The 24,837-nt window shown below is 32.3% G+C and overlaps 2 protein-coding genes across 2 annotated transcripts; both read right to left on the bottom strand.

The window, feature by feature from the left end:
* Positions 1-530: 530 nt before the first annotated feature.
* LOC25492018 (formin-like protein 3) lies at positions 531-5,353 on the bottom strand. The gene is made up of 6 exons (XM_024780506.1): positions 5,204-5,353; positions 3,788-4,454; positions 3,010-3,487; positions 2,453-2,646; positions 1,873-2,108; positions 531-1,427 (listed from the first exon to the last, which is right to left on the bottom strand). Exons 1-6 carry the CDS (start codon positions 5,351-5,353, stop codon positions 531-533), a joined length of 2,622 nt encoding a protein of 873 aa, XP_024636274.1.
* Positions 5,354-9,344: 3,991 nt separating this feature from the next.
* On the bottom strand, positions 9,345-12,129 carry LOC25492017 (beta-amylase). Its single transcript, XM_013600070.3, has 7 exons — positions 11,966-12,129; positions 11,473-11,871; positions 10,835-10,999; positions 10,476-10,739; positions 10,184-10,393; positions 9,821-10,060; positions 9,345-9,740 (listed from the first exon to the last, which is right to left on the bottom strand). Exons 1-7 carry the CDS (start codon positions 12,023-12,025, stop codon positions 9,588-9,590), a joined length of 1,491 nt encoding a protein of 496 aa, XP_013455524.1. The 5' UTR covers positions 12,026-12,129; the 3' UTR covers positions 9,345-9,587.
* Between the last annotated feature and the right edge of the window lie 12,708 nt (positions 12,130-24,837).

The following is a 24,837-nucleotide window of genomic DNA, read 5'->3' as shown; positions in this document are numbered from 1 at the left end:
CTTCCTTAAATACAGAAATCAAAGGCAATTTATAGAACAGATTTGTGTATTATTTTTTCTTTGGAAAGTAACAATAAATAGAGGAATGGCTTAGGAACAAGAAATGGCTAGACCAACAACCAAACCAGACAATACATAGCATTAGCAAAACCTACTGCCACCTTCTCAGTCTCATACCAGTTAGCATAATATGTTACATTACATCACATATATACCAATTTTACATTTGTAATACTATATTGCTACTCCATTGCCATATCCCTCATCAAGTTAGGATCAATACATGTTTCACATGCATAACATAGAAGAAGAATCATGTTCAAGCACCTCTTCAATTTTGCATTAGTAGCTTCCTTTTCTTCAGTTTTACAGCTGCTAATAACCAATCAAAAGTTTAAAATAATATTAAAGTAGTTTTATAGAGTCTTGATTTTACATTCAATTTGATTGATTATCACCCATAAACACAATATGATGTAAGAATTGCTGATTAGTTCTTCCTTTCATAACAAAATCACTTACATTCATTGCTAAAAGTTATCCTCCTCATCATCATCAGAGCTAGAATAATCTACTCTCCGCCCCGCAATAGCCGGAAACAATCGCCTATGTAGATCAGATGGTGGCGGCGGCGGCTGTGGTGACTCTGGATGATGACGTGTATCCGGAGAAGATGGCACTGCCACTGACGGAGCCTCTTTCTTCCAAGAACCTTTCATAGACTTCAATGCAGCTTCTTTAACCTCTTTACAAACCTTATCCAATATTATCAAGAAGTCACGCACAACCAAAAACAAACGCAACCCTTCATCTTTCCCTGCATTCCCGTGAAAATAATCCGCCGTACTCTTAACCAACAACATGATCTTCTTTTCTTCCTCAACAAGCCATGTCACCTCACCTTTCGCATGTTCCATAAACTTTTCTACACAACTTTGAAACTCACTGTCTTCTTCCAAATTCTTAAGATCAGTGTTCAAAAACTCCTGAGTCTTAATCAACGAGTGACCAAGTTTTGAAACCGCGCTAGTCAATGCATCACCGTCTATTAATGCTGCTTTTTTAACATCTTCAAGTTCATTGCTTAAGCTTGAAACTACTTGAAGTCCAAGGCTACGATAGTGATCTTCTGAATCTTCGTTTTCATAATCGACATCCACTGTTCCTACGCTTGAAACGCTTTTGCTTGCTCTTTCGGTTCTCACTGCTCTTATTCCTTCTGAACGTATAATTTCTTGAACCACGAAGTGTAACAGCGTTGTCTTTCCATCTGTTCCTTTTACGTCGGAAAGTTTTAAAAGGGTGTCGAGTCTGAATGCTTGAGCGCCTCCACGGTAGGTTCCATCGTTCATGCGGTTGCCGGTTTTGAGTACTGCTTCAAGTAGTTTTAAGAACAACCTGCTTTTTCTCAGTTCTTCACAAGCAACCTGCCATTTCGATGAAATAAAATGATTAACAATAATCACATTCATATGTTTACAGCAACTTAATTTATCACCCAAATTATTTATAAGTGCATGGTTCTGAATTGCGGTTACTTTGCAGCTGTGGTTACACTGCGAGCTTGAATATCACGTAAAATGCATACAAATGCGGCCAGTGAAGTCACCTCTAAAACTTTTACATTGCTGCTGCAATTGCGGTTATTGACTGCAATTTAAAAAACTAAGGTACAAGTAATATATTGATACTTTCTTTAGGACCTTTTGCTTTTCATGTCTCCTTTGTTAGAAAAGATTTGTACAATAACTTGCCTCATTTAGGATATATTCCATCGTAAATGATGTTTAATGATATACTATTGCAATCATAATCCTTAAAATAGTTTTGCATAAGAGTACAAACATTATGATTCAAAGTTTGACTAATTACCTCTAATGTTGCGAAGGATTCCCTGATGCTCGAGGCCTCTTCTCGAAGAATAAACATGAACATGAGAGATTCAAGACGTTTGAAAGCGAATGGAATGTCAACCAATACTTTGAGAAACCTCTCTGCTGGGCCTAGTTGAGATAGTTCTCCAGAGAATAACCTCAGTTTCAGTTCCTCTTCTTGTGTCGGTGCCATCTTCAACAACGTTTGGATAAGCTCCGCAGGGATCTCGTTACCTGATTCATTCAATTATACTTCGTAATGAGTTTGGGCTGTAATTTGCAAATCTTAATCCCGGGGAAATGGTAAAAAGATATACATGTTTTTGAATTTTTCTAGTACTATAGTTTTAAAATTGATATCTGAGCTACAATATAACGATTTTAGAAGTCTCTACGATTGCAATCACAGCTGCATCGCCAGCATTTATCTCGATTTTGCTGCACTATTAAGGTTCACTGTGTAACCAACCGCAACTGAAATTTAGAACCAGAGGAACAACTTTATGAATCTAACTCCAATATGAACCTAACATACTCATCAAAATATTATTTATCATAGTGAAAGAATATCATTTTACCTTCTTTAAGTGCATCAACAACTTCTGCTGTTGTCACATTCAGAGCACGCAAAAGAATTGATAAATTCTGTGCTTTCTTTGGGTCAATAATCTGAATAAAATGTACAGCATTATCTACAGAAGGTGAATCTTTTCTACGTTCATTTTTGTTCTGGTTGGTGCCAAATAAAGACTCCATCATTTCCTCATTGAACCTGATAAGTAGTCATGAAGGTTAGTGCAATATTATTGAGTCATGTTTGGATAAATAGTTTAATTAAACGCTAATTACAAAAAAGCTTATCATGTAAGTGCTTATGTATAAGTTATTTTTATAACAAGAAGATAAAATAAAGTTAACGAGTTTTGTGTAAGCTATAAGTTTTTTTCATAAGCTATCCTAGATAGCTTGAGAAATAAGCAGAAAACAGCTAATAGACATATTCATAAGTTGTTTCCATAAGCTTTTCCAAACCGTATCACAAGTGTTTGCATCAACAAATCAGCTCAAACAGTTAATCCAAACATGTCTATGTTTTACTGAAATTTTGGTATTCGACAAGAGTTAGTATTCTTACACAAATGACCCTGCATTGATCTCATGCCACACCATTGTTTGATCAGGTTTTGCATTAACCTTGTCCCAGAAAAATGGCTTTAGTTTAGGCTTTGGAGCATCACCACCTTCATCAGAACTTCCTTGATTTAGTGGTCCATGAGGCTTAACTTGGTTTTTACCAGCCATTGGCTTGGGAGGAGCAGGTGGCGGATGACCGCCTTTTGGCGGCGGTGGAGGACGAGGCGCAAGAGGAGGTGGTCGTGGAGGAGGAACTGGCGGCGGACCAGGGGGTGGAGGGGCAGGTTTTCCGGAAGAAGTTCCTGCTATTTGTTCTCCCATTTTTTCTGATGCTGTTATTGTTTCAACTAGTGATATATTGTTATTATCCCCGGCCTTCATGGACGAATTTCCAACATTAGCTGGATTCTTTCCTTTGTTAATAATAACACCAGATTCTTCTGTATTCGCATTTCCCGAATGGACAACCTTCTGTGGACCTGAAATAATAATTAAAATATGTTGCTTATCAGTTATTTTGCTCTCTAAATGAATATGCGAGATTCTATTACTATAGTTTATAAATATATTGAAAATATTATAAAGATATCTAGAATGTGTCTTCTGTTTAGTAATTTCAAGGACTAAACTAACTAACAAAAGACACACTTGAGAAAGAAATGAACTAAGGAAATACACATTCCAACATCAAACCAACTAACGAAAACACATATGGAAATATGTTTTGTAATTACGATACTTTCAGGAAACATAAAAAACATGAACATATATAAACATACCTCCAGAATAATCATTTGAGGTTAATACGAGCAAAGGCCCGTCATCTTTTTTAACTTTACTACTTTTAGCCTCGCGATAACAAAGCGCAAATGCTATCAAGATTATGATTCCTGATATACATGCAGCCAAAATAATTGCTTCCTTGCTTCTGTGTTGATTGTTAAAAGAAGGTGAAGGAGTTGGAACACTTGTTATAGGTGTAAAAATTTGAAAAGGATTAACCGATTGATGCGGTGGCGATGGAGGCGGCCCAGACTTATCTGGAGTGAGTGGTAAAAACTCAACTCCAGTACTCGGAACAGGAGTAGGTGATGGTGATGGTGATGAAGAACTTGCTGGTGTTGGTGGATGAGTACTCGGAGCAGGAGTAGGCGATGGTGATGAAGAACTTGCCGGTGTTGATAGATGAATTGGTGATACCAATGAATGCCTAGGGGATGGACTATTAGCACTCGGACTCGGTGACATTGGTGATATATTTGATAAATAATCTTGTGGTGACTCAGCAATTGAATTTGTTCCATGATGACGACGATGGCGATGATGATCGTTACTAGAATGTTTGGTTAGCAAGTATCTTGAAGAATAAAGCTTGTCACTGCTTCTTTCCACATCATTGTTCCCCTCTATCAATTCTTTCCTGCAACGTTTCCACACATTCTCTTCCTGTATCAACCAAATGAGAGAATGGCACTATTCAATATACCTCAAAAAAATGAACTAATATGTCCCATGATTCCCTTTGACCAATTTCTATGTCTATATATGTACCAAAGTTTACTTGGAATTTTATACTATCACTGTCGTGTTTCATCATGTATTTTAAGCATGCATTAAGAAACAAAGACATCGTAAATTAAAGCAAATTTCGCAGTTACTTATACAAACAGCTACTCAACATCCATGAGGTGTAAGCCCGATGGTAAGAGGTTGGTCAAATAATCTCAAGAGACGGAGTTCAAAACTTCTCCGGAAAGAACCTAAAATAGTCATTACAAACGAGACTTGGTTTGCACCTAGGAAATTAGCCAATAACAACTAGTAAAACCAAACATAAGAATATAACAAGATGAAATTCGGAACCATTTAGAATCCTAATTACAACTCTGATGTTCAATATAACCAACATGGTATCGAGAAGGTCAGTATAAAACAACTCTCTCATAAAAAAAGAAACCGAGTTTGATTCCTAAACTTGCCCATTTGGGAGCTAACCTAACTCGTGTGGAGGATAATAAAAAAAAAGTCCTGCCGACAGGTCAATGATTAGTCTCATAGCATATCTAAAGAGCCTAAGTCGTGGATATCATCAATAACATCGTACAAAGCCTTAACTACGACGATTTTTTATTTTTTTGGGACGCATTTGCGGTGGATTAATATAAAAGAAAAACGTATGAAATACATAAATGTACCTGTTTTCCATAAATATGAATATGAATGAAAGATAAAAAAGAAGAATCTTCTATACAAAGCTCATCTTCCTTCCCCTCTGAGCCCCCTTGAGCCAAAGCACAAAGGAGGATGACATAAATAACCGCACAACCGGTTCTTGTCAATTCCATTATTGCTTCTAAATTCACCAACCCAACCCAATAATTCCTTGTTCATGTCTCATTGAACTTTTTAATTCCTTTAATTGTCAAAAAAAAAAAAAAAAAAAAACCTTTATCTTCCAAATATATGTGTACAATATCCAAACTTTTAAATTTCCAAAATCCCAGGAAGGTTGTCAATCTCACGGGATCTTAGAAACTAAAAATTCTTGTTGTAATAATGTTGAAATATATATATACAATAATAATGAATAGGGAGAGATTAAGAACAATGGATATATGAATATTTGATATTTTATATATAATGTAACGCTACAAAACGTTACGTTGGAGATGATAACCAATTCATGCAAAGGTGATATTAACAAAACAAGGGTTTTTTTAATTAATATTTTTGTTGTTGTAATATTTGTAGGAATTATTGAATTGCAATAGGAGTTGAATCAAGAATTTGTGTTGTGTTGTGTTGTTGAGAAATTGAAACAATTCGAAAGTTTGTATGATGTGCTGGGTTTGGAGGGAGGGGGGCTTCAGAGGAGAGAGAAAAACAACGATGCATTGAAAAAATTCTTAAAAGGGACATGGGGAGGGCAATGTGGGGACACCCATGTCTTGGAACCTTATTTTGCTTTCCTACCCCCCAAAACATGTGTTTTTACCATGCTTTCACCACATTTGTTTCTTTTTTTATTTATGGCCCTTACACCAAACTTATAATTCTAAATTATTTCTTTGGTCAAATTATCAATTAGTAGATCGTTTTTTTTAGACTTAAATATGTATTTCATCCTTGCAATTAGGGGTCGTTTAAAAATTGTCCTTGTAATCGCTAATCCTGACAATTTACCATTGCATGGTTTAATCATTTAAAATTTCGTCTCTCTCCCCACTTAATCACTGCCGCGTCACTAATTTGATGACGTGGCAATCACTATCACACATGAAATTCCAATTTTACCCCTGAGTTTCCAATTCTTTCTTCAATATTTTGTCCTCTTCTTAAGGGCAAAATTGGAATTTTATATGTGGCAGTGATTGCCACGTCATCAAATTAGTGACGTGACAATGATTAAGTTGGTCAAAGGACGAAATTTGAAATGAATAATGATTGCACGACTAGTTTGCAAGGATTAGCGAATATAGGGACCAATTTTTAAACGACCCTTAATTGCAAGGATGAAATACATATTTAAGCATTTTTTTGTCAAGTAGTCTAATGGCTAGAATTCATATTTTTCAAAGTAAATTAGTGGGGTGTTCGGGGTTCGAACCCCAACCCCTGCATATAATAATGTATATCTCTGCAGCTGAGTTATGCTAACGCAGATCGAAAAATGACCTTTTATAAATATTGAACTTGTTATTTTTGAACAAATCTTCATAACATTTTGTTTGTACATAACTCTGACTTTTATTATTCTTTTTATGTAAACCCTCAATTCTCTTATGTTTTCTCAATGAAAAAAAAATAAAAAATAAAATCATAGAAGCTCTATTGAGTTTTTTTTCCTTTTAATTAATTAATTGATGATGAGGGGTGAGGTGATGAACCACCGTTTTAGATGTTTACTAATGGATGAGAGAATATTCTAAAACTAATATTAAAACTAATAATTTTTTCATTCATTTCTTTGATGATTATTACATTCATCAATTCCTTTTTTATACGATCTACAAATTGACATATTAAAACTAACATATTCTTTTTTATACTAAAACCAATTCCTTTTTTTTTCTTCAAAAAAAAATAAACTTTGACATATTCTTAACAAACTAACATTCATTGTAAAAGATCTATAGAATTAGAAACCATTGAATCATCATCTAAAATATATAATGCAACTTAGGTTCGGACTTCTCTTAAATCATTTTATTTTATTGGTCTTGCACAAACACTTATCCTCAAGATGGTAATTGAAAGCTCACATAAACTCGCTACAAGTAAAATAAAATAAATAAAAGTTCACATAAACATATTGTTAACGTGAAGATGGACACTAACATATTCATCGTCTTTTCATTTTTATTGGAAGAAAATTGTTATAACAACGCAATATTCTTTATATAAAGTCAAATTAAGATTCTTTTTAGTGTTCTTTTTTTTCTTTCTATTTTAATATAATTTAATTAATTAACTAATATTATAAAATAATGTCATAAATTCATCTCAAAATAATGTATGGAATATATAATTTTTTGAGTTTTTCTATTCACACCTCATCCCATATATTTATGGTTACACCCAAATTTACTTAAAATTTTATAATAATACAAAAATTGCCCTTTTATATAAATTTTCTTAAAACATTGATTTCATTCATTGTCACTCTAAAATTTCACTCCTTTTCACCCACAAACAATCATTAATGTTCGGTCAATCTTTATAGAAGATTAAAGAGTGAATCAAAACATCTTTCATTCATACTCTATTGCATATAAGTAATTGAATTTCTTCTTCTTTTTCAATGATGCTAGAGTTTCTATTTCTTTCTTGTTGTTTAACGTTGATATGCTATGCACTTTACAACACTGTTATATAATGATGCAACACGAACCACATTAATTAACATTGGTGAGGTTAACTTAAATTTATTTTAAGTAGGTACATTGTTGAGGCTTGGAAAAAGCTTTTTGGTTAGTTGAATTGATGGGAAGGTTCATGGAAATTGCGAGGTTTCTGTTTGATGAAATGCCAGTGAGGGATTTGATTTCTTGGAATACTTGATATCTGGCTATGCTAAGAATGGTCCATCGGCAGACAGTTTTGTAGGGGAAAGTTGTTCATGGTTATGTTGTTAGGAGGAATAGTGGCAATGGTAAAATGTGTCACGAGTTTTCGATGAATTGATTGATTGATATGTATTGTAAGTGTGATTTTGTATTTAGTGCTAGCTAAGAAATTGTTTCAAGGGTACTGTGTCGCAGAATTCTTTGATTTATGGCTATGAAAAACATGGAGATGCTTTTCTTGAACTTGAAGTAACTGTTGTAATCAAATATTTTATTGGCTTAGTTGTTGGGATTACTGGATTTGTCATTTTGGATTAGTCAATTAAGGTAAAGAAAGTTTCCAGAAACAACAATGTTATGTGGGCGCTGGAGGACAGGGAGATTAGATGACATGACGCGTATGCAATTATTGGCAATATGAAATTGAAACCTAATGGGGATATTTGGACTGATCTCCTTTTCTGCTTGTAGATTACATCATAACTGGGGTGAGTGCTTGTGCTTATGTTTTCCTTTCCAACATCTACACTGCTGCTGAGAGACAGTGGAAGGATTAGTGAGAAATTGAAGATCGAGGAAAGTGCCAAATTACAGTTTTGTTGAGCTAAGACAATTCATCAGTTTTTGTCGTTCGAGATAAGTCCCACCAACAGTTGGAAGACCTGAACGCGAAACTCAAGAACATTGGATACATGCAAACTTAGTTCTTTATGATGCTTACGAAGAAATAAAAGAGAAAATGTTTTGGGATCATAGTCAAAGGTTAGTACTTGCTTTTGCTCTTCTTAACACTAGTCAGAATAACCATGAATCTTCGTGTATGTGGAGATTGACACGATAAGAATAACCAAGAATCTTCGTGTATGTGGAGATTGACACAGTAATGAAAATCATTTCTAAGCTCGTGAGTCGAGAGATTATCATGCGAGATCTCTTGAGGTTTCACCATTATAAAGATGGTATATGCTTATGTGGTGGATTTTAGCGACTTGATGAAAGTTCGTTAAAGTATAAATTAAACTTAGAATAACTTTTTTTTAAGTATTATAATTATAATATGAGTAATGTACAACTGAGTATAGAAAATTGCTGATTTTTTTAGGAATTTCCATGTGAATATTGTCTTATTTCTTTTTTCATGTGAAATGGATCGTTCTCATCTTGTTGGCAATTCAATAATCATCTTTAATATTTGTCATTATCTCATGGAAATGGTTACATTGGTTTGGATTCTTGATGAGGAACCGAACAATATTTCACTCTGATCGAATTGAAGGATTAATTGAGTGCCTGATTTTTCGATAAAATAGTTTATTAAACTCACAGATATGAAAAACACACATAGAAGTACACACAAGTAGATATGTCTAGATTTCTATAGTCTAGACATAGCTTCATTATTGGAATATTACTTGCATTGCACATGTAGGTGCTTATTTAAAATCCGAGAGGTAAATATTATTTCCAGCGGATTCAATAATTCAATAACCATTCTCCCTGACGAATTGGGAAGTCAACCATCAACTTTCATGTCTGTTTCTGAATCCCAAGGGAATGGCGGTATTGGCTTAGTTGCTTCATTAAGAACATCAACAGGAATCTTTGGTTCTGATCGCTTTAACGGTGGTATGCCATGATTGTACTTTTCAGGGTCCGAACAGTAATCCTGCAATTTGAGGGAAGAGGGTTAGAGGGCTTGACGATGATTATGAAAAATGTGAAAAGCATTGCATGGCATATGCTCACCTGATCTGCATGCATCTTTACCACAAACTTTTTGAATATATCAAAATTTGATTGTTGCATTAGATCATCTGATAGACGAAGGTATGTTACTCCATACATCCGAAGTTTTGGAGGGCCGTCTTTGTTGACCCCTTGTGGTCTTGCATTCAGTATGATTTGGTTATAAGCTGTTGCATCATACCTTGAAAGTGCATTTTCGCCAGCAACTTCAATGTTTTCTCTCCAACCTCCACTCAATACCTGTTCGTACATTCATATTTCGCAATTTCGCAATTTAATAACCACTTATATACAACATTTTACATCACATTTAACATGTAGACCAAGCAGTTCATGAAACTAAAGAAAATTGTAATGATTTACCTGCTGAACAAGTTTCTGTGGCGAACTTTGTGCATCAGAGCTTTGTTCTGAGTCCCTCATCTCAAGACATGTAAAGTTCAAAATAGCATGATGACGAGACACTATTTTTGCAATGGGGCGGTATCCATCTCTATCATCAAGGTTGTAATATCCAGCAGTGAGTTCAGCAGCGTGATTCGGAGCTTTATACCACCAGTGAATTCCAGAGACCTTTATTATACATAGTTAGAGGTTAATTATTTGAAAGAATAATGAAGGTGAAATTCGTTAATTGCCGTGTTAAGAATTTTACTTTGATTGCTAACTTGACTTTACATCCCAGGAAAGCTTTATTAGCTTCATCTAGGATTTGATCACCATGATTCAGCAATTGGTTAGAATACCAAGTTAGGAAGAATTTCCCTTTCTCAGTAAGGTATGTGCCATTTGTTTTGAAGAATTCGGTAGATTCTGGTACGTCATTGTACGTGCCAGCGTCATCTGGTAGTTCCCATTCAGAATGACCAGCTTTCGCTGCAGCTGCTTTGAAACTTTCCCTCAAATATTTGTCATAACACTGCATAATTTCATTTTTATGAAAATTTTAGTGCTGATATGACATTGCAGTATGTGTAAGAAACAGTTTTGATTGAAAGCTGAGGCAATTATCACCTGAAACTCTCCGATTCCAGGAAATTGCCATCCTTGATTCTGTGGATAAGACGGGTATCTGAGTTCTCCTGCTGGACCAAGACCAACTTCAATGTCTACAATAACCTCGGATTGTAAAAGATCTGACATGTTTTCTCTGAAACTCTTCATGTAATCACTGTATATCTGTGTAAAGTAGGAAGTTTATTTAAAAGTACTATAGTAACTAATGGACCCGGATCGGGTGCAGTAATTTTCCCAGATAACTTCGCAGAGTTTTAAATCTTAGTCATTGATTTGAGATCGGACAACTCAGATTATACATTCATTAAATAAATTTTAATCGATCTCAACCAATGATATAGATCGGAAGGATGAGATCAATTGCTGTGTGACGCAGTAACTGCAGCCAATCTTTTTCCGGTAACCAAAACCCTAGTTAATTCTCTTACATGGCTTCATTTCCATATCAGTATGGATATTAGTTAAAAGAAAGATAATTACAATTTGACAATTGCTTTTTTGACATTCAATACTTCCTAGTAACACAAGTAAAATACTAAAATACCCCAAGCGGTAGTTAACTACCGCTGACTTTATAACTAGAGACCCGACAGCAGTTAACTGCGGGTTTTTGGTCAGTTCAAAGTTCAACTCACCTCAATGGCTGTTCTTCCATGAAAGATGGGTTTGTTATCTACACCAATGCTCAGATATTCCTGGTCCCTAATACCGGAGCGATTGGTGTAGAAGATATCAGGATCTGATTCTCCAATGTCAAGTACCCATTTTGGCAATGGGATGTTAACAACATCACCTACATTTCCTCCACATTGATGGAATGACATGATAGCTTGCAATTTCAAGCCACATTTGTGAACAAGTTGAAACAAGCTCTTATAAGCACTCCAATCATATTCCTTAGGTCCCTTTTGTTCAATGATCCCCCACCAGACATCGATCATAACACCGTCGACGCCTGCTGCTCGTAGTTGCACGAGTTGTTCTTTAAGTCCATCTGGGTCTTCGAAGACATTGTCGACATTAATAACTCCGAGCTACAAAGAAAAACAATGAAACATAAGTTAATATTAGTGAACAAACATATTTATGAGCTCACAAACACAGTAATTTATGTGTATGAGGACTTACTGGGAGCATGACATAAACTGGAACATAATTTAGAAGCATGTTTTTGTTCAAAGTAGCCATATTGCTGCTTGCAATTTTGCCGTTGATGTTGCTCTATTTATAACTTGAGTGAATATCAAAGTTATCACATAGCTATTGATTATGAAAGATACAGAGATTGATATTCGCCACAAATAAAAAGTTTTTTTGTTTTTGTTTTGAAGGACACAAATAAAAAGTTAAATGTATAAAGGGGTGGTACGTATAAATTATTGATTGCTTTGAAGTCACGAAGTGGGGCTTTGATGTAAAAAAAAAGAAAAAAAAATTTTGATTCCTTGAAATTTGGGTGTTATAAAGTTTAGATGAGTTGGTTCTAGGAGATCACCAGAGTGAGAATAGAATTTGAGTCAAAACAAATGTTAATAAGGTCACTTACAAATTATTTATTAAAAAGGTTTTTATGTTGAATGTTTTTTTTAACGGCCAATTTTATTGGAAAGGAGGGAGGGGTACTTAATCCACAATTCAGGAAAAGTATAAGGGGTATTTGCTCGACAAAAAACCAAACTCTAACTTAGAGAGTATTCACAATGGTAGTAAACTAAAAAAAAAAATCTTTAAATGGATTTCATATGTACACGTCATTTATTTATAATTTTTAAACAAAAATATCTATTAAGAATCAATGACTCCAAAAATATTAAACCTTGGTTGTAATAACAAGTGTTCTAAAGATTCAAAATATGACATAATTTATAAATTTTATGTAAATAAAGTTATTTTTTTTTAAGTTTCAATGTGATGAATACACAATTTATAAGATAAAGTATTTTCTTTTGACTTCTAAACAAGTATTCTTGGGGCACTTATTAGCATTTCCCTTAAACTAAAGAGTCCTTAAATATGTCCACAAATATGTACTCCTTCCGTTTCAAAATGAGTTTTACTTTAGCAAAAAAAAAATTGTTTGAAAATGAATGTCACTTTACATTTCCAATACAACTTTAATTTTTTTCTTCCAACATTACTCTCTTCAACTTTTCTCTCACACAATTTTTAATGCAACTTTAAGTTTGTATTTTTCTTATAAAGTAAGGGCAGTTTAGTAAAAATGTTATGTCTAATGATTATTTCATTAATCTATGTGCAATTGGCTAAAATAACACTTATTTTAAAACAGATGAAGTACTATTTTAACATGTGCATTTGAAAAATAAATAAATAATAATAATTAAAACAGAAAGAATCGCATAAACTTGAAAGATGATGGGATCAACTTTTATTTAATTTACTTCCTATTTTAATCGTGAGACTTATATGTTGAAAAGAGAATGTCCCTCTTCATATCAAGAAACCATCTCACATTGAATGTGGGAGTTAAACGTGTATATAATTCAACTTCTAAATTCTAATCAATAAATATTCAAGAAAACTCTAGAATATAATTAGTGTTCACTATCCTTCAAAAAAAGTTAGTGTTCACTAAACATTAAATAGTAACACCGCCCCATATGCCTCTCGGCACACACGAGGAAAACGTGATAATGACATGTTATCTACTAGTATGATATACTCCACAGAACTTAATATAAATCAAAGCAATTTAATTATAAGTAGATTAATTATAATCCTTAATTATAAGATTTTTTTAGAATTTTTTTTCTTCATTTTTATAAGACTCTTTTGCTATTTCCAACTACATTAATTATTTCTTTACACACATGCTCCGATTTATTATACATCTTTTTCTTCAATTAGTAATAAATAACATGTTGAAAACATAAACCACCCCTCTCTCATAAAGGATAAAATTGTAAAAATAATAGTAATTATAAACATATTTAATATGAATATCTAGTATCTTAATTCCCGTTATTTTTTCAAAAAAGTCCTATAATTAAGGACGGAGGTAGATTAAGATTTTTCCATTAAAACAAAAAGTAGATTGAGAAGTGAGAAGGATAGGTCTTAACGGGTTAGAGAATGACGTTGTGCTGAACAAAAGTTCAAATTTTGGTTGGGATTGGTATCTATACTCAAATTTCTACAATACTTTAAATAAGATTATTTTTGGTAAAAGACCGTAATAACAGGATTTTCCAAAACAAATCAGATTAGATTGAGAATCTTGCAGAAAAGGTGAAACTCCAAACGTTCTGGTGGTTGAAATCGCACTATGTCTTGTTCGATTTTGAGTATTCCTATTGGAGGTTAAATCCTTTATGTTGTATTCAAGCTTTGCTGTAATTTTTTAGTCTGTTTTTGTCTGATTCTGACTTAACATTGATGTAATTCTTTTTATCAGCTACTCGTAAGCACACCTTGTGCTTGTCGAGCTGTCTTTTTCTTTATTAATAATATTGTTTAGTTTCTTAAAAAAAAAAAAGATTATTTTTGGTAGAAGAATATATGAGAAGCAAAAACAAAAAGAGAATAATAGTTGATTTTGTCTGACGTGCACAAGTAAAATGGTCTTGCACATACATAATTGTCATGTTCACCATGGCCATTGGTGAAATTGAGTCTTCAATGATTAAAACTAAGCATATGAGAATGATAAGTATGCTCTAATGTGCATTTAAATGTGCAAGAAATTCGATGTAAATGAAGATTTTCCTTTCGACCATGTCAACACTTTGGACTACGGTAAATGTTTTGGACCTTGAAGTGAAGATGTGTGTCATAGATAAAGACAAGGCTCTATATTAAGATCAAGGTCAAGCTCTACGGAAGTCAACGCTATGTGCTTCAAGCCTCTGAAGTGAGATTATCTGTACCAAGTGCTGACTCAAGTACACATCATTGATGCATGCAATGACTCTTTATTAAGAAAGAAAATTGTTGGAACACCAACAACAATAGTGGAAGTTGGATAGAATAAACACCTTTGCAAGAGCTAGTGTTGGTATGACTTAAAAATGTCCCACATTGGAGGGCGATACTACTTAGTAAGTGTTTATATAAGTGGGGAATGGCCTAAAAGGGTGTGCCCTTGAGGTACCCACTTTTACGAACGGGTAAACACTTAGAAATTATATATATATATCATACGCGCGCCGTCGCCGTCTTTCTGGTCTTGGGTCAAAAAGAAGAATATTTTTTTGTCACTTGAAAGCGTTTCATTTGTAACAAATAAATTCTTTACATATGATCCGATCCAAAAACGCGTATCGGAAGGTTCTAGATATATCCAACAGAAAACAAAACGTGTTTTGCTTAAGGATTAAACTGACTTAATCCTTAAGTCACTCAGTTTTTTATTACGAACTCTCCCTATAAAAGGAGAGCTTGTCCACTCATTCAGTACACTGAAATTCACAGTTGATGCATCCCTTTTTCGACTTGTGTTGACAATTCCTTCTTCTTCTTCTTCTAATCCTTTCTAATACATAACCCTCCTCATTTGGGGAACTCAAAAATTGTATTGGATGAGGGTTTTGGGCGGTTTTGGAGGGTTTACATGAATTCTTTAAATTTAATCTAAATAGTTATAATATTCTAAAAATTAAAAATATATTAATCATAAGCCTTAATTTATCATTATTTAAAAAATTACTCTTTCAAATGTGAAAGATTTTACCATTTTTCGCTATATTTCTAACCCTTCAAAACCTTTCATTCTCCTCCCCTCCAAACTCCCAAACAAAATCGTAGAGAATTTTGTTGGAATTAAATGATTCAATAAAATAAAAATAGAAAATGCAACACCCAAAGCACTTAAGCACCGTTGGTTCAAGTCCCTTCTGTAACACCCCGTTTTCCCAACGTGAAAATTTCATTTAATTAACCAGAGTAATTCATATAAACGGAATTTCACACTTCTTTTCTTAAAATCATAAACGGAATAATTAACTATTTATCTTTCAAAATTCAATAACATAATATTTAATACTTCACAGCGGAATTTATTCGAACATCTAAAATAATTTTGGCAAGAAGGCCTCATCAAAGTATCTCATAAAAATCCAATTAACAACTTAATCATGTAAATTCATAAGCAATAGTTAAGGAATAGAAAAGCATGCAACAAAGTTCCCATCCCGTTACGTATCAGAACACCTAAAGACACACATGAGAGATAATCCACTCACGACAACAATCTAACAGCAGCTTAAACTCGATCACCTGCAAGTTACTCATACGAAGAGCAACATTTCCAAATAGAAGGGGTGATATTTTACAAAAAAATAATATTAAACATATAATTCATTAATTATATTTAACAACATAAATAACTTGATCTATTAGTAATAATAATCTTTTATGTAATGATTCTTAATAACTCAACCAACTTCTAATTATCATTAACTTCATATTCATCACATTATAAACTTCATCATATAACACATAATAACCAAATCATAACCAACATAGATCATGACATCATAAATATCATCTTTAACACACAACATAATCATCATCTCATAATAACTTAGACCACACAACATAATCATCACTTAATAATAATAATCATATACAACACAACATAACCATCACTTAATAATAATATAAACAACACATATTCATCATCTTATAATAATACAACAACACATATTAAGTGAGAGTACACCACCTCTTATAATACGATAATGTAAGAATACACCACCTCTTAAAGAATAACAACGTAAGAGTACACCACCTCTTAAAGAATAACAACGTAAGAATACACCACCTCTTATAAACGACAAATAAGAGTACACCACCTCTTAAAGAATAACAACGTAAGAGTACACCACCTCATATAAACGACAAATAAGAGTACACCACCTCTTAAAGAATAACAACATAAGAGTACACCACCTCTTATTAAACGACAAGTATGAGTACACCACCTCTTAAAAAATAACAACGTAAGAGTACACCACCTCTTATAAAACGACAAGTAAGAGTACACCACCTCTTAAAGAATAACAATGTAAGAGTACATTATCTCTTATAAAACGACAAGTAGGAGTACATCACCTCTTAAAGAATAACAACGTAATAGTACACCACCTCTCACAAAACACCTGAACATAAACAGTCACCAACAACAACTTCAACTACGACTTCAACAATTTAGACAACATCAACAACTTAAGACTCCAATACTTTGGAAGGAAAACTTACAACTTAGACAACTTAAACCAACATCTGCAACTTAATCAATATTCAACAGCAACAGAAACAACACAAACAATTCTCAACATAACAATATTAATGAAAAGCATCAACAACTTAAACATCATACATTTTCCACATAAGACATATAATTATTTCACATAACCAACAACATCAACATAGGCAGCACTTAAACACCTCAAGATATAACAACATCAAATAATAATCAACATCTTAAAACATCATATATACATATAACACTTCATCAATCATGGACAATATCATATTCACAACATATACATACATATATTAATTCATCAATCATAAACAACATCATACTCATAAACATATACTCCCTCCGTCCCTTATTATAGGACTCTTTTAGAAGAAACACGGGTTTTAAGAAAGTTGATTATTTTGTTAAATTTGTTGACAAATGGCATTTTTTTCCATGTTTGCCCTTCTAATAATTGAAATCACAATTCACTATTTTCCTATATTAATTACCCACTACTACTTGAATGTAAATTTGGAAAGGTCATTGTACAGAAAAATGGAACGTGAATAACCACTACTACTTGAATAACCATTCCATTTTTTTTCTGTCCACAAAAATTTGGAATCATTCTTTTTTCCCCAAAATTTCAAATTTGAAGCTCCAAACTTAAAATTTTTACGAATTATTTTCAAATTTCTAGCGCTTTTTTTTTTTTTTTTTTTTTTTTTTTTTTAAGAAGAAGGAGCATGAAACAACAATATATAAACATATAGAGAACTAAACATATTCTTCATGAAAAATTATAGGAAGCCATGGAACCACCTCTTTACATAGATTTAAACATCCCTTTTAATCCTGAAAGTGAAGAGGAAACATATAATGATCCTTCACTGCATTATAAAGGCATGAATATCATATTTATAAAGGCAACCTTTAGTGCATGAATTGGGAGTTCCCACGTAAACTTATTGCTCTTTTTTTATCAAAGGAAAAAATAATTTATTGCTTTTCAAAAAAACATGTAGAGTAAATAGGGGTAATTTTGTAAAGAAAAAATTAATGCACTTGAAAATATCAAAAGGGTCTTATAAAAAGGGACAATTTTTTTTTCTAAAAGGGTCCTATAATAAGGGACGGAGGGAGTACATTCATATAACACTTCATCAATCATGAACAATATCGTATTCAGAAACATATACATACATATATTAATTCATCAATCATATTCAATTATTCACTGTGACTTACGTGCAGTAATTTGACCATAACTCAAGTTCTATAAAACCTTTCGAATTTAAACCAACGGCATTAGAAAGCTAACATCCATACCTACAACTTTTGTGTTTACACCTAAGACCAATTCTGTACCAATCAATACCAGTTTTCATTCCAAATTAGGACAAAGTTGTGCTGAAATTCATAAAAATTCACTGTGACCTACGTGCAGTAATTTGACCATAACTCAAGTTCTATAAATTGTTTTGACGTCAGACCAACGACATTAGAAAGCTAACATCCATACCTACAACTTTTGTGTTTACACCTAAGACCAATTCTGTATCAATCAATACCAGACTTCATTTCAAATTCGGGGCAGAGATGAAAAGAAAAATCAGAAAAAGCAACCTATATTATTCAACTTCACTTTCATTCAAAATCTTCACAATCATCACTTTTAACCCTAATTCTCAAATTCTCAAAAACTAAACCTACAACATGTTAAATACAATTTTCAGAATTATAGACTCAAGATTATTGAATGTTACTCCCACCCTTACCTTAAGAAATCGATTGCAAGGTTCTCTTCTCGTTCCTCCTCTTCTCTAGGTTTTCTCCATTTTTCTCCAAAAAGTGGTTGTACGTGAAAACTATTCTGACTTCTTACTTTTCTCTTTTTATAACCTTAGCCTACCTATTTTCTCTTAACTCCACTTATTCTCTTAAACTCTTATAAATTCCCAAATCAGCCCCCAAAGTCTCAATATTCTATTTTAATATATATATATATATATATATATATATATATATATATAATACTTCTACACCAAATAACAAATATATTTCTACACTAGATAATATAATATATTTCTACACCAAATAACATATATATTATACTAACAAATAACATAATATATCTACACCAAATAATATATATTATAATATAATATGCTACTAAAACACCAACCTATAACACAAAAATAACACACATCATAATAAATCAAATAAATTGTTCAAAAAGACTCTAAACTCAATAAAATAATCAAATAAAACAAATAATTCAAAGAGGGCGTTACACCTCTACCCCCCTTAAAAGAATTTCGTCCTCGAAATTCAAAGCACGCAAGAAAAGGAGTTCAATTATTGTCTAACCATCTTAAACCATATATAGCCAAATAGAAACTTCAACAAAACATGTAAATCACATCAAAGTTAGTCAATCAAACATGATCACATAATAAACATATCTATTAATCAGAAACACAACAACAACCAATCAACCAGCATAAAGATAGTAATACAATTGTTACTCGACACCACTCGAATCAACTACTTGGCCGGACGGACCGACCTGCTCTGATACCAATTGTAACACCCCGTTTTTCAAACGTGAAAATTTCATTTAATTAATCAGAGTAATTCACATAAACGGAATGTCACACTTCTTTTCTTAAAATCATAAACGGAATAATTAACTATTTATCCTTCAAAATTCAATAACATAATATTTAATACTTCGCAGCGGAATTTATTCGAACATCTAACATAATTTTGGCACGAATGCCTCATCAAAGTATCTCATAAAAATCCAATTAACAACTTAATCATGTAAATTAATAAGCAATACGTAAGGAATAGAAAAGCATGCAACAAAGTTTCCATCCCGTTACGTATCAGAGCACCTAAAGACACACATGAGAGATAATCCACTCACGACAGCAATCTAATAGTAACTTAAACTCGATCACTTGCAAGTTACTCATACGAAGAGCAACATTTCCAAACAGAAGGGCTGAGATTTCACAAAACAATAATATCAAGCATATAATTCATTAATTATATTTAACAACACAAATAATTTCATCTATTAGTAATAATAATCCTTTATGTAATGATTATTAATAACTCAATCAACTTCTAATTATCATTAACTTCAAATTCATCACATTATAAACTTCATCATATAGCACATAATAACCAAATCATAACCAACATAGATCATCACATCATAAATATCATCTTTAACACACAACGTAATCATCATCTCATAATAACTTAGACCACACAACATAATCATCACTTAATAATAATAATCATATACAACACAACATAATCATCACTTAATAATAATATAAACAACACATATTCATCATCTTATAATAATACAACAACACATATTCATCATCTTATAATAATATAACAACAACATATTCATCATCTCATCATAATATAACAACACATATTTAATCATCATCTCATAATAATATAAGCAACACAACATAATCATTAATATTCCATGGTTTGTCTTTATCAACAACTTCAACAATTCATCAACGACAACGTCAACCTGACAAAACAGCTACATAAGAGTATATCACCTCTTATAATACGACAATGTAAGAATGCATCACCTCTTAAAGAATAACAACGTAAGAGTACACCTCTTATAAACGACAAGTAAGAGTACACCACCTCTTAAAGAATAACAACGTAAGAGTACACCACCTCTTATAAACGACAAATAAGAGTACGGTAGCGTTTAATTTGCGAAAGGGAAGTTGTTTCCCACAATGGGAAAACTAATTTTGACCGGTAGATTAAATAGAGAACATATTTTTATCATAGAAACTCAACACCAGATTTTTTTTCCACACTCACCACTCAACAACAACATGCACTGCTACTTCAACTCTCTTTCTTCCTCTCATTCTGACCACCACCGCACACCACTAGGCTGCTGCCGGAATTGTTGAAGCATGGTAATTGAGTGCCATCACTCTGTTCCTCTTATACTCAACACCAGATATAAATGAAGATGGTAATTGAGTGTCTGTTGATTAAACTATGTTCCTCTTTTATCATATTTTTCCTCATATAAATTGTTGAACATCTGTGGAGTTTTCCGGCAGCAACCTAGTGGTGTGTGGTGGTGGTCAAAATGAGAGGAAGAAAGAGAGTTGAAGTAGCAGTGCATGTTGTTGTTGAGTGGTGAGTGTGGAATTTTTTTTTGGTGTTGAGAGTCTATGATAAAAATATGTTCTCTATTTAATCTAACGGTCAAAATTAGCTTTCCCATGACGGGAAACAACTTCCCTTCCCCAAATTAAACGTCACCTAAGAGTACACCACCTCTTAAAGAATAACAACGTAAGAGTACATAACCTCTTATAAAACAACAAGTAAGAGCACACCACCTCTTCAAAAATAACAACGTAAGAGTACACCACCCCTTATAAAACGACAAGTAAGAGTACAACACCTCTTAAAGAATAACAACGTAACTCCACTTATTCTCTTAAACTCTTATAAATTTCCAAATCAGTCCGCAAAGTCTCAATATTCTATTTTAATATATATAATATATAAAATACTTCTACACCAAATAACAAATATATTTCTATAACAAATATATTTCTACACTAGATAATATAATATAATATATTTCTACACCAAATAACATATATCTTATACTAACAAATAACATAATATCTCCACACCAAATAATATATATTATAATATAATATGATACTAAAACACCAACCTATAACACAAAAATAACACACATCATCATAAATCAAATAAATTATTCAAAAAGACTCTAAACTCAATAAAATAATCAAATAAAACAAATAATTCAAAGAGGGCGTTACACCTTCTTTTGCACACACATCTCTTCTTTTAATTCACATTTAGTTTACTATCATTTCTTTTCTAATATCGTATTATCAATACGTGAGTATCCTTTAACACATGGTTTCAGGAGCTGACTATGTGGAATGTCACAAACGTTGCTCAAAGCTTGGGCAAAAGTTTTTACGTTGAGCAATATATGTAGTTTTAGGTTTAGATGATGTTGATGGTAAGTTTTAATCCTGCAGACAAGGCCATGAAATGAAAAAGGGTTAAGCCGTGGTTGGTACGGTGGTCATGATGTTTGTTTGTGGAAGATAACGGTGTAGTTAAGGAAACTTAGTGGGAGAGTAAGTTGCATGAACAGTGTGATATCACACTAAAAATTGTCAAACTATTGCCTAAGTACTTCATCATAATATATCTTATTTAATAAAATTGATAATGTAATTCTTATGGTTATCAATTTTATTATTTAAACTCCTCGCTAAGTGTGACAATGGGCCAATACAACATATATATATATATATATATATATATATATATATATATATATATATATATATATATATATATATATATTCTTAACAGACATTTAGTATTATTCTAATTTTATGAAGAGTTTTTTAAATTTTTAAACTATTTAATGATTATAATAGCATGAACTTTATACACTATAAATAGATCAAACCATATCTTACTTGAGATACAAAGAGTGAAAAATATGGCTGAAACTCTGAAGTTTGTTCATGTTCTGATTCTGCTTATTTCCATATTTTTTGTTATAATAGTATCTAGTTTTATTTTTCTGCCTTGTATAACAGATAAAGATTGTCCATCTTTGGAAAAAAATAAGGGTAAGGGTAGATGTCGTAAAGGCTATTGTGTAGATGGCTTGATAGGATGAACGAGTTCTTGCTCTAACAAAAGAGTTGTACAACATATTCTATGTTAGAATATTCAAGCAGCTGTCATTTGGTATATATGTATGCATCAAATAATTGTATTTTCCCGCTATTTTCAAAGACCTTAAAGTTACGATTTTATACTATAAGATAAGATAAGATGACTTCAATGCAATGAAATAAAACAGCAAATAATTTTATTTATAGATGTCTTCTTATCTTGTAAATTTGAAGGTATCTCCATGATTGACATTCCGGGCATATCACACTTTTTTTCTTCCAACCCAACCATCTAAAATTATTCCCTTAATAGTTTAGTTGAAAGTTAATTTTTTCTTACTTTATATTAAAAAAAAAATATTATCCATTTAAATTTTTAGATGATGACATATTTGAAAAGTGCATCATATCATTTCAATTAGGTTACCTTCTCCACATGAATTGTTGTTTTCGAGACGACAATTAAACTAAACTAATCCTCCTCACAACCTCCTCAAAATTAGTCTTTGTGATGATGTGACATCTCTCAAAATGCTTCATGTAACATCCTGTTTTACCAACTTAAAATTTTCACATATAATCACATATAAATCAGAATGTTTTCAACGTAAAGGGAATGTCACACTACTTTTCATAAAATCATAAACTGAATAAATAACTATCTATAATAACAAGTGTTCTTAAAATATGACCATTTTTACCATTTTTCACTATATTTCTAACCCTTCAAAACCTTTCATTCTCCTCCCCTCCAAACTCCCAAACAAAATCGTAGACGATTTTGTTGGAATTAATTGATTCAATAAAATAAAAATAGAAAATGCAACACCCAAAGCACTTAAGCACTGTTGGTTCAAGTCCCTTCTTTTGTACACACATCTCTTCTTTTAATTCACATTTAGTTTACTATTATTTCTTTTCTAATATCGTATGATCAATACGTGAGTACCCTTTAACACATGGTTTCAGGAGCTGACTATGAGGAATCTCACAAACGTTGCTTAAAGCTTGGGCAAAGGTTTTTACGTTGAGCAATATATCTAGTTTTAGGTTTACATGATGTTGATGGTAAGTTTTAATCCTGCAAACAAGGCCATGAAATGAAAAAGGGTTAAGCTGTGGTTGGTACGGTGGTCATGATGTTTGTTTGTGGAAGATAACGGTGTAGTTAAGGAAACTTAGTGGGAGAGTAAGTTGCACGAACAGTGTGATATCACACTAAAAATTGTCAAACTATTGCCTAAGTACTTCATCATAATATATCTTAATTTAATAAAATTGATAATGTAATTCTTATGGTTATCAATTTTAATATTTAAACTCCTCGCTAAGTGTGACAATGGGCCAATACAACATATATATATATATATATATATATATATATATATATATATATTCTTAAGAGGCATTTATTATTATTCTAATTTTATGAAGAGTTTTTTAAATTTTTAAACTATTTAATGATTATAATTGCATGAACTTTATACACTATAAATAGATCAAACCATATCTTACTTGAGATGCAAAGAGTGAAAAATATGGCTGAAACTCTAAAGTTTGTTCATGTTCTGGTTCTGCTTATTTCCATATTTTTTGTTATAATAGTATCTAGTTTTATTTTTCTGCCTTGTATAACAGATAAAGATTGTCCATCTTTGGAAAAAAATAAGGGTAAGGGTAGATGTCGTAAAGGCTATTGTGTACATGGCTTGATAGGATGAACGAGTTCTTGCTCTAACAAAAGAGTTGTACAACATATTCTATGTTAGAATATTCAAGGAGCTGTCATTTGGTATATATGTATGCATCAAATAATTGTATTTTCCCGCTATTTTCAAAGACCTTAAAGTTACGATTTTATACTATAAGATAAGATAAGATGACTTCAATGCAATGAAATAAAGCAGCAAATAATTTTATTTATAGATGTCTTCTTATCTTGTAAATTTGAAGGTATCTCCATGATCGACATTCCGGGCATATCACACTTTTTATCTTCCAACCCAACCATCTAAAATTATTCCCTTAATAGTTTAGTT

The sequence above is a fragment of the Medicago truncatula genome, chromosome 4 (genome assembly GCF_003473485.1).
Source record: "Medicago truncatula cultivar Jemalong A17 chromosome 4, MtrunA17r5.0-ANR, whole genome shotgun sequence".
In the NCBI taxonomy this organism is placed as follows: Eukaryota; Viridiplantae; Streptophyta; class Magnoliopsida; order Fabales; family Fabaceae; genus Medicago; species Medicago truncatula.
This window is presented reverse-complemented; position numbering and strand designations above follow the sequence as displayed.

Coding starts and splice junctions, on each gene's coding strand:
- LOC25492018 (XM_024780506.1), bottom strand. CDS start 5,353: ATGGAATTGACAAGAACCGGTTGTGCGGTTATTTATGTCATCCTCCTT. Junction 2,647..3,009: donor ATCAATGCAGGGTCATTTGT/GTAAGAATACTA, acceptor ACTACTTATCAG/GTTCAATGAGGAAATGATGG. Junction 2,109..2,452: donor TGTTGATGCACTTAAAGAAG/GTAAAATGATAT, acceptor TGAATGAATCAG/GTAACGAGATCCCTGCGGAG.
- LOC25492017 (XM_013600070.3), bottom strand. CDS start 12,025: ATGGCTACTTTGAACAAAAACATGCTTCTAAATTATGTTCCAGTTTAT. Junction 11,000..11,472: donor ATGGAAGAACAGCCATTGAG/GTGAGTTGAACT, acceptor TACTTTACACAG/ATATACAGTGATTACATGAA. Junction 10,394..10,475: donor AAGTCAAGTTAGCAATCAAA/GTAAAATTCTTA, acceptor TGTATAATAAAG/GTCTCTGGAATTCACTGGTG.